Here is a 12,950-nt window from a genome sequence, read left to right on the forward strand (position 1 = left end):
TTATGAAATTAAAATCTTACAAACTTATAATAGTAGATACATTTTTTATATTAGACAGCATTTCTATAACAGATGTTAGCTTTTTTATTAACATGTTTTATTTTTTAATTTTTTATCAGGTACCTCATAAGACTTTTCAGACTCATTCAGACTCCTGATACAATTTGGTTATAAAACAAATAAAGTAATAAACAACATTTTTAAAGAGCAACTATGGTCCGATTCACGTTTTTAGAAGTGTGTATTAGTACATGTTAACGGTATGCATGGGGTACATACCCCGAAGTAAATGATGACGCAAGTTATCGTTTTCAATGTAAATCTCTTTTCCTGGACTACAACAAACACACGGATTGTAAGCAACAGTTTACTTCCTGGGCCGGTTGATGTGAAAAAGACCGACATTATCATAATTCCTCCCACTTAGACTCATAGCCTGTAAGTTAACTCCTGTCAGCATTGCCTTGTGAGCTAATCTTTCAAACATGGTAAGGACCGTCACATTTCCAGCTGATGTCAGAGGTATTCAGGCCAATCACAATGTACAGATCAGTGACACAAAGCTTTTTAGATTGAAGAGCTTTGTACAAAATCAGAGCGTTTGAGGAAAGCAGTATATTTGGAGCTACAAAAATGTTCAGTATGTGGAAAATAATGTGTTTTTTAACCGTAAACCACGCTAACACATTGTATTATACCAAATAGACCAAATTACTGCATTTTTAGCAATGAAATAGGTGCACTTTAAAACAAATATTGAGGTCAGGAAAGCATCAAGTTCCTAAATATAAAAATACTATACATGGTTCATGTCTATCCTTGAGTCCGGTGAGGTGTTTTATAATGACATGTTGACAATGTAGCCTCATGTTTACTTGCATAGTTCAGTGCTTCTGTCCACCCCACAACAGTGACAGAGATCAGAAGTTTTTGTCTTTACGTCACTCAGCATTCCCAAGAGACTTTGAAAGGCTTTGAGGAGGTTGAAGCAGTGCTTTTTTTTCTCACACTGTCCTTTTAGAGCTTGCATTGCTTTCTCAGACAATCATTGGAGCTGGCAGCTCTCTAAGAAATGCCATGAAAGAATTAAAGCGTAAAAGCTTAGCCACATTTTACTGAACTTTTTATGTTGCAGCTACCTTACTATTCATTAATTTACATCAAAGCTGCCTCTGTATGTTCTATAGCACAAGATTATATGTTGAGAAATGACAAATATATTAGATTTTTGTTTTTAAACAAGCTTTAGGTTAATTATACTTAAGCAAATTACAGTTAGACTTAGCAGCACAGTTGTAAAACACATGCATGTTTGGATTAAGATTAAATTTGCTGCTGTTTTTACTGACCATATTATGTACCTCATACAAAACTTAAAAGCACTTTTTTAGCTGGTAAGATGGTGTCTGATGGATTCACATAAAATTAACATACAGAAGCATTTAAAACTCACAAATGGGGTGTGTGCAAGAAAACATTTGTTGTGGAAATACCGTAATTGAAAAGTGTATTCCTCTCTGTGTCAGTGTTTTAATGTTACAGTTTAACATAGCAAGCAGTATTAAAAGCCAAATGTCAGCCATTTAAGTACAAAGTGTACTCCAATATAGAATTTTTGTAAACATTTAAAAAACAACTATTTTTAAACACAGTGGTTAACCACTGACCTGACTTTGGGGTATGCACCAGTTATGCAGTGAGCTTGGTTCAAAAGAAGAGAACTTCATCTGCCTTCGTAAAAACCTTCTGATGCGCGCAGCAGCGTTAGGTGAATGTCCGAGCGGCACACGCGACCGACCAACTAAGCAATATGATAGACATGTGAGAGGGCTGTGTGTCATCGCGCAACAATCGCCTCTAAATATAAAACACAGACTTAACATTACGATGGGCTTCAGTGTTAAGGGAGTGCTTTACTTCCTGCTTTATTCAAAACAATTGCATCCTAATGACAAAAGCATGCCCGTGCTCGGATCGATAAATGGACACTGCGAGTGCGTGATTCTGGGGGACTAGGGAGGGGGCATGGTTTGGTTTGGTGCACCCTAATGGCGCTTTTCCATTGCATAGTACCCCACGTTTAGTTTAATTTGGGTCGGGTCAGCTTAGTTTTGGGAGCTTTTCCATTGGGTGCAGTACGTATTACCCGGTCCTTTTATTCGTACCACCTCCGTTGGGGTTCCAAGCGACCCGAGCTGATACCAAACGTGACGCGAAAACACTGTAGATCACTGATAAGTTCGACAGACTCGTCACTACAGCGTCATCGCTATAATGTAAATATTAGCTTTACCTTAGTGTTAGCTTGCTGTCTCGAGGAAACATGTTGTCTTCTGTTCTGCTATAAGTTCCCAAACTCCCATTTAGCGATGAAAAACATCCACAGGTTGAGAATCAGTGACACCATAACAGTTTTTTCCAGACTTGCGTTTGTGGCGGAACATTCGCGATGAGCACGTCAGCATTATATATGCTTAAATGCAACTTATATGTGGCTCCGCGGAGCGCCGTCGGCTGACGCCGCGGGTGTTTGAACAGAAACTGACATGTGAGACAGAGGTAGTGATAAACGCAAAGTGCAAACATCTGTTTGTGGTGGTCAATTTTAATTTTGTTGCGGACTGAGAAATAAATAACTGTATGGGAATATACAACGACGATCTCACTTGTATGATGTCACAGCAGGCAGCGCAAATATAATGACACGCCTATAATCCCTCCCACTCCGAAGTGTTACTAAACTCGATGGAAAAGCTAACCACGCCAAAGTGAGGTGAGCTGACCCAACCCGAACTAAACTAAACCGTGGGGTTTTATGCAATGGAAAAGCGCCATAAGTGAATTGTAAGTGTGCTACTCTTAACTTTCAAACAGATTCCCATTTGTTCTGTTCGGTTTCCTGAAGAAATGTTGCAGCTTAGGTTGGTAAATATAACTCCTCAACTCGTTTCCTTTTTGTTTTTTTACTGAGGAAATGCAACACAGATTTTTTTTTACCTGATGGGAGAGGTTTTAGCAGACCAATCACACTGCTTGCAGTCTGCGTGACTCGTCTTTACTACATTTTTGGAGAGGTTCGTAGGATACGGTGTAGGGTTCTCATCTATGCGTAGGCTACTATGTAAAAACGACGCATCAATATAAATTGGGTTTAAAGAAATGAGACTAAAACAACACTATTGTACATCCTTACTCAGTGGAAATTGTGATACTTGAGATGTTTCACTTGGGTCTATCTGTAAAACTAAAATAAAAAAGCCAAATAAAAGAAATGCTGAGCAGTTGTTTTGGTTATGCAAGCCACATGTGGCATCTCAGCAAGCTTACAATTTTTTCCACTCCAGTCTGTCTGAGCTTACAATTTTGGATAATTGCAGCTATTTTTGGATTATTTAGAGCCAATTCAAGGCACCATAATTCACGAGGGCTGAGCAAACGTTTTTGATTATATCGTGGCTGAAAAGTTAAATGACAGTTTGTTGAAATGATATTCCAAAATCTAGGACCTAAATCATGGATAACATTTTTAGTTAGCAGTCTTGAGCTTGTCTTTTGTTTCTCATCTTAAAGTTTTACTGACTTCTTTATTAGCTGTAACTGTCGGCAGTCTTTTTGTACAATGTGTTTACGCAGATGTTGGGTTGTTTGCTAAGGGCACTGCTGAAACATCAGTTTTCTGCACTGGCTCAAGTAAATGTCTGTCAGATGTGTGTCCTATTTTGCCTTATGTGGCCTTTGGCTTCATGTAAAGGTTTGCGTGGTTAAAACTTAATTGTTCTGCCCAAAGTTTGTAATCATTACCTAGTTGGATGGGGTTCATTAAATCACAGCAAGCCACCTCGTACAACATAGGGGGAAAAATGTTTTGTTCACATTGTTTTCACAGGAAACATTGTTTGGTACAGGAAACTTTCATTTTTTTTAACCATACTTGTCCGGAGCACAATCTGGGAAACCCAAGTGCATCTATTTGTTTAGCTCTTGCTGCAGCAGTCTAAACACAGAAAACAAGATTGTTTCTTCATTAGTTAAGAAAACCTGAGTCAGTTGCATGCATAGACCTTTGGCGGTGCGGGGGCAGAAGTGACAAAAAGGGCATTTAATGAACATAAACAAATGCATTTTTTGGCAGTATCTAAATAGTTAATTATTTGGTAAATAAATCTGCCTTAAAAATGCATTTAAAGTAGTGTCTGAAGGTCTGACTGACTTTTAATATTTGAAAAGGATTGTAGATGTGAAAACACGTAATGTGGGTTATATTTATGAGGGCAAACCAGTCTCATTATTATTTATCATTGCTCATTATGATAGCTCATCATCTCTTTTTCTTAAAAATTATCACACATTATGACATTATTACTCATTATGACATCTCTCATTATGATATAATCACTGGGGGGCATTATGACACCATCACTCATTGTGACATCATCACCCATTATGACATCATTCATATATGATATAATCACTGGGGGGCATTATGACATCATAACTCAATGTGAGATCTTCAGTGGTGGTCTTTATGACATCATCACTCATTATGACATGATGAAAGACAAAATAATGAAATATTAAAATATTATTATAATATTTAAGTTATTTGCCTATATTCACATATACAAAATAGCAGACAGACATAATGTGCAAATAGAATTGCCCTAGACTATAAACCAGTGATAGACATATTTTTAATGATATTGACTTTTAAGCAATATTTGTATGGTGTTTAAACTTAAGCAAATGTGCCTTTCAAATTCTGTATTTTATTTCGGTAGTGTACTTCCTGTATTTTACTGTAAATAATATCTTTAACTCATTCCCCGCCAATCCATTTTTTGAAAAGTTGCCTGCCAGCATTTTTTGTGATTTTCACAAAATTTTCACAAAATGCCTTTCAGGAATATTTTCAAAAAAATATATAAACATACAAATATATCAAATGAAAGAAAAGACCCTCTGCTTTATAACAAACAATAAAAACAAACAAACTAAACAGGGAAAAAAACATTTCTTCCTATCTATGTGTTTTCTCTTCTTATAAACTCTTAAATATGGGTATTTTTCTTTAAAAATATTTTTTTTTAGCAAAACTTGAAATAATTGCATTTTTGTAAAGGAGTTTTGTTGGAGATCAGAATTAGAATGATTGTTTTTAAAAATTGGGTAAAATTCAAATGCCAAAAATTAATCAGGAATACATATTTTTTATGCAAATGTTTTCTCTTAATTGACGAGATAACTTGTCAGTGGCGGGGAAAGAGTTAATATACAGTCATAAAAAAATATTATCCAAACACAGAGCTTTTCAATAAATGTAAAAATATATTTACACAAAATGCTTTAGATTTATCCAAACTTCAACTGTATATTAAGTTCCCTTCTATGAACAAATAACAATTTGGATATAGTTTTGCGTGTTTGTGTCCAACAGTATTTCTGTACCTGCAGCAAAATCATCTTTTAAGGACTCACAGCCAGAAGCAGTGCAAAAAATAAACAGGCTGAATTTGATCTGCAACTTGAAGCTAGCATATCATGTCACATTAGAAGTGGACTTTTACTATCGACAATCAATTTTCCTGACATTTTTCCCCTCCCCTTCATTTCCTCTTCTCTCTGCCTGCATGTTTTTCAGGGCTGGCTTTGGCCTCAAGAAGCCTCTTAAGATGAATATGGTGAAGAGGATCATGGGCCGGCCGCGGCCGGAGGAGTGCAGCCCGCAGGACAACGCGCTGGGCCTCATGCACCTGCGCCGCCTCTTCTCCGAGCTATGCCACCCACCGCGACACATGACACAGAAAGAGCAGGAGGAGAAGCTCTACATGATGCTGCCTGTTTTCAACCGGGTGAGGGAAAGAAACGATTATTTAAAGATACAGCGTCATTTAAACAATGAGTCTTTTCAGGCAAACAGTACATTACAAAAAGAAAACAAATGTTAAGCAGTAATACAGAGGGCCTGCTTCACATTCTGTGGGGATGGCCTGTTGCTAATTGTTCCTCATTTTTATGTTATTAAAAGATGAAAATTTCCCTGTTTCTGTTTTATATTGTTCAACAAACTTATTACCAAAGATTTAGGGTGCTTTCATACTTTGGTTAGGACCAGGCAAATTAACATAGTTCGATTGCTCCCCTTCCCCCACTGGTCTCTATTATCATCATATTATTTGGCTCTGAACCACCGTAGACTTGCGTCATCAAGCTGCAGCCGTGTACCGATGTTGCTAGGCAGTGGCGAAAAGGCACCAAAATATTTGTTTGCATCCTCTTTCTTCTTTATTTAAAGCTTTGGTTTTGTTATCAAAAAATAAATACAGAAACCCACTTGCGTCTGTCTTCTGCAAAAGTATACCTGAGAAAGCAAACCATTCACCGACATTTGCTGAGGCAATCCGGGTGGGCATCAAAAGTGCAAGTGTGAAAACCCCCTGAGAAATGATAAGAAGATATCTGGCTCCTTGATAGATAATCTTAGCTAGTGCAATAACTATTTAATGGTAATTCGTAATGCTTCTTTAAAATTATTTATCATAATATCTAACCCTGTTTCAAGCTAAGCCTTAATAGTATCTGGACCACACGTTCAGAAGAAAAGGACCAGCTGTGACTAGTGCTTAATTTTCAAATGCTAAGTGGCCGTTAAAATCAAGTGACTCTCACTTGCTGGTGAAGAGCATGATGGTGATAATCATGCTGCATTGATTATACAGAAAGACTAGAGATGACATTAGTTACAGCTCATTATTGTGACCTTCTGCAGCCTGGGTGCATTAGGTGAGCACTTGTTGAAGTGGGTGAAACTACGCTTTCTATAGCCAAGCTATCTTGGGTGTTCAAGTGTAATAGAGCCACTGTAAATGCTGCAAATTAGCATTAACACCGCAATATGTCAGATTTTTTATTTATTCGTGATCAGAGGACTGCCAGCTTAGCTTTGACTCATTGAGGCACGATTTGTGTTGCACATGCTGTGTTGAAAATAATCTTTTTTTAAAAAGCAATACAAATATTTTTTTTAAGGTGTTACACTAATAGATTGACTATTTTGGCAAATATTTTTTTTAAAATGCCAAATGTAAAAAAACACCCCAAAGAAATGTCAAATGTGATGTCTAATGCAACAGACATATGGTCTTTATAGGTTAATTTATACTCATTGGATTGGACACTCTTGTGTGCCGTCTGTGTCTTTTTGTGCTGTTATTAAAACTGACATATTACCAAAAATTGTGTGTAAGACCCTTCTGACAGAGGGATGGCTTATTAAATCTCAACATGAGCCCAACAGGTCCTTGTGTGTGTGTGCAGAGGGATAAAACATTTTGCTTGAAAAGAGCTTTGTGTATACTGTGTGTGTGTAACCATGTCTTTCTATAACAGGTTTTTGGGAACGCTCCACCGAACACAATGAATGAGAAGTTCTCAGACCTGCTGCAGTTTACCACGCAGGTGTCCAGACTGATGGTGACCGAGATCAGACGGAGAGCATCCAATAAATCAACAGGTACTTTATCACATGTGCACACATGTTCCAGATGTGCTGTTAGCCTTCAGGCTTTTCAAAGGCCTTTTCAGTTTGTATAATCGGGTATAATGCAGGTTCAAGGAAAGGTCAGATTAGTATTTCCAAACCTATTTTTCTTATGTATTCCTCACAGCATTAAAAATATGTTATTACATTAGATTTGCAATGATTGACTTTTAAATATACAACTCGAATTCCAGAAAAGTTGGGATGGTTTTTAAAGAGCACCTATATAACGATTCAGGATTTTAAATTTTCTTTGGTGTGTAAGTGTGTATTAGTACATGTTAATGATATAGAAAAGGGTACATACCCCAAAGTAAACTATTGCACGAGTTATCGTCTTAAACGTATATCTCTTTTCTTGGACTACAACAAACACGGATTGTAGGCAACAGTTTACTTCCTGGGATTGGTGATGTAGTAAAGACCGACATTATCATAATTCCTCCTGCTTTGGACTCAGGCTGTAAGCATTGCAATGTGAGCGAACAATTTTTAAGTCGTGTAAGTTTGTAAGTCGCTTTGGACTAAAGCATCGGCTAAATGCCTAAATATAAATGCGAATCTTTCAAACATGGTAAGGAGCGTCACATTTCCAGCTGACGTCAGAGTTATTCAGACCATTCACAATGTACAGATTAGCTGGCCAATTAGGGACCCAGCGCTTTTCAGATGGATACGTTTTGTACAAACATTTCAGGAAGACAGGAATATCTGGAGCTACAAAAATGTAAGTTATTTGGAAAATAATGTGTTTTTTGAACCATAAACCATGCTAACACATTGTATTATACCAAATACACAAAATAAATAAACGTAGTTTTTAGCAATGAAATGGGTGCCCTTTGAATAAAATGAAAACTAAGGGTGTTTTCACATATACACTGTTAAGGTCGGCCCAAATGACGTGTCGCTCCGAGTACGGTTCATTTGGGTCAGTGTGAACACAACAGCCGCTCTCGGGTGCGCACTAAACAGCCGCTCCGGACCGCTCTAAACAGGTGGTCTCGGAGCGGCTGTCGCCGAACTCTGGGGCGACCCACCTGTGGTGTGAACACTGCTGGACCTCGGGCCGAACCAAATACAGGAAGTTCTCCACATGTTTGAGCCACTGGGCTTCCGTCGTGACGTGAGCCGGGTGTTATATTGTGGGTTAACAACAAACAAGCCAATCCTGGTCCATGGCAGATTCGCAGTCTCCTTTACGTTTGAGCTGATGATTTTATAAATGCATAGCTGTCCTCCACACACAAATAGTGACATTACGGGCTTTTTAGCAAACGGCTCCGTGAGAAAAACTTTAATAAAACAGCTATGCAATTTCGCGTTAAAGCAAAGAAACTTTGCAAAGACGTGCATCGTTTATCTCCACATCTTGATAGCTGCGCTCTCCCTTTCAGGCTGGTTGTCGTGGAAACGTGGGGGTGGTCATGAGACGGTAAGAGCTGTCAGAGACCAATGACAGCGCTGACCGTTGTCACATGGTGTACGGTGCGGCATTTCGAGTACAGCAAAAAAATATATATGTGAACACGGACCGCACTAACCGAAAAATGATACAATGTATTTTGGTGCGCTCCGAGGCCGCACCACGGTGCGCACCAACATATGTGAAAACAGCCTAAAAGACTTTGAAATCCCCAGAGCCAATATTTTTTTCACAATAGAACTAAGATAACATAACAAATGTCTAGACGGAGAAATGTTAGACTTTTATCCACTGAATGAGGTCATTTAAAATTTGATACATGCTACAGATCTCAAAAAAGTTGGGACGGGGTGTGTTTACCATGGTGTAGCATCTCTTCTTCTTAAAACAGTTTGAAGACATCTGGGCACTGAGCTTCTGGAGTTTTGGTGTTGGAATTTGGTCCATTCTTGCCCGATATAAGTTGCCAGCTTCTGAAGAGTTTGTTGTCATCTTTGACATATTTTTCGTTTGATGATGCGCCAAATGTTCTCTACAGAGGATAAATCTGGACTGCAGGCAGGCCAATTCAGCACCTGGACTCTTCTACAACGAGGCCATGCTGTTGTAATACCTGCAGTGTGTGGTTTGCATTGTCCTGCTAAAAAACACAAGACCCTCCCTAAAATGGTCATCGTCTCAAAAAACCTTTATTACCAACTAGAATGTAAAAGTCGGACTCGTCCGACCATAGAACACTATTCCACTTGGAAACAGTCCATTTTAAATGACCCTTGGCCCACACAACAAGATGGTGCTTCTGGACCATGTTCACACGTGGCTTGCTTTTTGCATCTATAGATGGCACGGCGGATTGTGTTTACAGACAGTGGTTTCTGGAAGTATTCCTGGGCCCATTTAGTAATGTCATTGACACAATTGTGCCGATGAGTGATGCTGTGTCGTCTAAGGGCCCAAAGACCACGGGCATCCAATAAAGGTCTTCGGTTTTGTCCCTTACACTCCGAGATTTCTCCAGTTTCTCTGAATCTTTGGATGATCTTATACACCGTGGAAGATGAGATTCACAAAGCCTTTGCAATTTGATGTTAAGGAACATTGTTTTTATTCCACAATGTTTTTATGCACTTTTTCACAGATTGGAGAGCCTCTGCCCGTCTTAACTTCTGAGAGACTTTTATAGCGTTTTATAGCTAATCATGTTACATACCTGATATCAATTAATTAAATTAGTTGCTAAATGTTCTCCCAACTAAATCTTTTCAAAGTGTTTTGCTTTTTCAGCCATTTGTTGCCCCCGTGCTAACTTTTTTGAGACCTGTAGCATGCATCAAATTTGAAATGAGCTCATTAAGTGAATAAAAGTGTAACATTTCTCCGTTTAGACATCTATGTTCTATTGTAATTATTGGCTCATGTGATTTGAAAGTCTTATAGTTTTCATTTTATTCAAATAAAAAAACGTCCCAACTTCTCTGGAATTCGGGTTGTATACTGTTGATATTGTGTATAGTTCACCCAAAAATGAAAATTCTGTAATCATTTACTCATGTTGTTACAACCCGCATAAATTTCTTTGTTCTGATGATATTTTGAGCAATGTTTGTAATCAAACCATTCATGCCCCCCATTCACTTCCATAGTAGAAAAAAAGAATAGAAAATGGGATCCACGGATGGTTTGGTTACAAACATTTCTCAAAAATATCTTCCTTTGTGTTCATCAGAACAAATACATTTATACAGGTTTGTAACAACATGAGAGTGAGTAAGTAGGTACGTTTACATGTAACCAAATAATCTGTTTGTATTCGTATTGATGGGTCAATGGTATTGAAAAGCCTTCATGTAAACACCTTAATCAATACAATTGAGGACGATCGGATGCAAATTTGGATTCTATTGAAGGGGGTGGTGTACTCCGATCTGTGATCCGATCCGCAGGAGAAAAGTACGCATGTAAACGCGTGAATCGTAGTATTTTCTCAATCGGATGCAAAAATACATTGTGCACATGCGCAGAACATTTGTGCTCAAGTTCACGTCTTATATTAAACTCTTATATCACATGAATCTCGTCACAGAAACACGCAATAGCAAGGCAGTGGCATCACGCATTTTTAAGGGTTACTGGGATCACGCGATGTACATTCTGCTGCGTTTATGTGTACTTTTAAAACATAGGCTACTTAAAGCAATATTATAGCGTTGTGTCTTTTGAAAAGTGTGTTTTCATCACTATATCTGAAAACTTCTTAAGAACAACTTTCTCCAACTCCGCTTTGACTTTAATCCAGAGATAAAGCCTGAACTCGACGAGAGATGCTGTCCGCAACGAGGCGTTGCCAATTCCTCTCCTTTGTTAGATTTGAACTACTGTTTAAACTGTTTCCACCAGCTTTTTTTCTGCGGGTTAAAAATGAAAGTATTTCGTTCATTAGTTATTGGTATTTGGGCTGTGAATAGTCATTGGGGTGCTTTTGGGCGAGTTTTGAATGTCCATTTGGGATGGTTGTGATACGCGAATCTGGCAACCCTGGCTGTGCGCTTGCGCAGACGTTCGGATTGAATAGAATGTACATGTAAATGAACATTTAAATAAGATTGCAATGTTTAGGGTGCATGTAAACTGTATCGTCGTAACCTTCAATCGTATTAAATTCAATCGTGTTGACAAGATTTTGTGCATGTAAACATAGCCAATGATGACACAATTTAAATTTTTGGGTGAACTATCCCTTTAGATGTTCTGTGTAATCCTGTTTGGGAATCAGTGTGTTAGCAAGTTTAAATAATCATCAATGATAAGTCACATAACAATATTAAAGGAACAGTATGTAGGATTGTGGCGAAAACTGGTATTGCAATCACAAAACTTGTGGCTAAAACTGGTACTGCAATCACACAGCTGGTGGCCAATACACAAAATGACAACATAAACATCAGTTGAGGGCTGCAACTTCACTTTTTAAATGACAATATCCTGGCCAGACAACTGTTGTCGGTGATATAAATATTTGAAATGAAAATGATATCTTAATGTCTAGTGACATATCAGGGCCATTTTAGGAATCATTTCTTACATACTGTTCCTTTAAGACTTATCATCATATGTTTTGAGAGTGAAATCATATTACATTTGATCTATGCTTGTGACTTGATCCTGTCTTCATAGTCTTAGGATTTGTCTACTATATATTGTGTGTTGGCAGCTTGTCTTGACATATGATGTATGGTAATGTTTATTTTTGGTCATGAAACCTCCAGCATATGCTACACAGAGCCTCAAAACACAAGACTGAGTATATTACCATGTAATGACAAACATACGCTTTATTAATATGGATGCTTTAACATACTAAACATGTTTATTGTTTCAAACGCAGTAAGTCAAAAGAACAAAAGGGAAAAACAACATCTGTTTAATTTGACAGTCAATGCTATAATTACACTAAAACATAATGTACATTTTCTGTATTTTTCGATTTGATATGTTGAATGTATTTGGTGCACTTATTTAGTGCAGAAAATAATGCACTTCTGAGAAAATCATATCCGATATAAATTCACTAGAGTGTGTCAGTGTCGCCTCTCAACCAGAGGAAGCGATGGAGAAAAGAGATCTGAAACTGTCTGCATGTCTTCACCTCTAATTGACTCAGCGTCCTTTCCCAGATGAGGCCAGTCACACACAAGCTGACGTGTGAAAATGGATTCGATCCACACGCTCAGACTGTTAACCGTGTCGGTAATTGTGTTTATGTCTGTGCTCCTCCCACAGAGGCCGCCAGCAGAGCCATTGTGCAGTTTCTGGAAGTAAATCAGAGCGAGGAGGCGAGCCGGGGCTGGATGCTTTTGACCACCATCAACTTGCTGGCCTCCTCTGGACAGGTCTGTGTGCTTTTATGCACTTCAAAATTTGACACCCAAAATGTAGCAGTTGATTTAAGTATAGAGTTTGCACAAAAAAAAAATAAGCAGGCAATAA

The 12,950-nt window shown here is 38.1% G+C and overlaps 1 protein-coding gene across 1 annotated transcript in view; it reads left to right on the forward strand.

Annotated features, from left to right (window-relative positions):
- wdfy3 (WD repeat and FYVE domain containing 3) overlaps window positions 1-12,950 on the forward strand; it is a 102,401-nt gene that overhangs the window by 998 nt on the left and 88,453 nt on the right. The window contains 3 exon segments of the mRNA XM_065266889.2: window positions 5,639-5,849; window positions 7,387-7,510; window positions 12,744-12,853. Coding sequence (XP_065122961.2) covers window positions 5,639-5,849; window positions 7,387-7,510; window positions 12,744-12,853 — 445 coding nt within the window.

Source organism: Paramisgurnus dabryanus, chromosome 5, assembly GCF_030506205.2.
Source record: "Paramisgurnus dabryanus chromosome 5, PD_genome_1.1, whole genome shotgun sequence".
NCBI classification, from domain to species: domain Eukaryota; kingdom Metazoa; phylum Chordata; class Actinopteri; order Cypriniformes; family Cobitidae; genus Paramisgurnus; species Paramisgurnus dabryanus.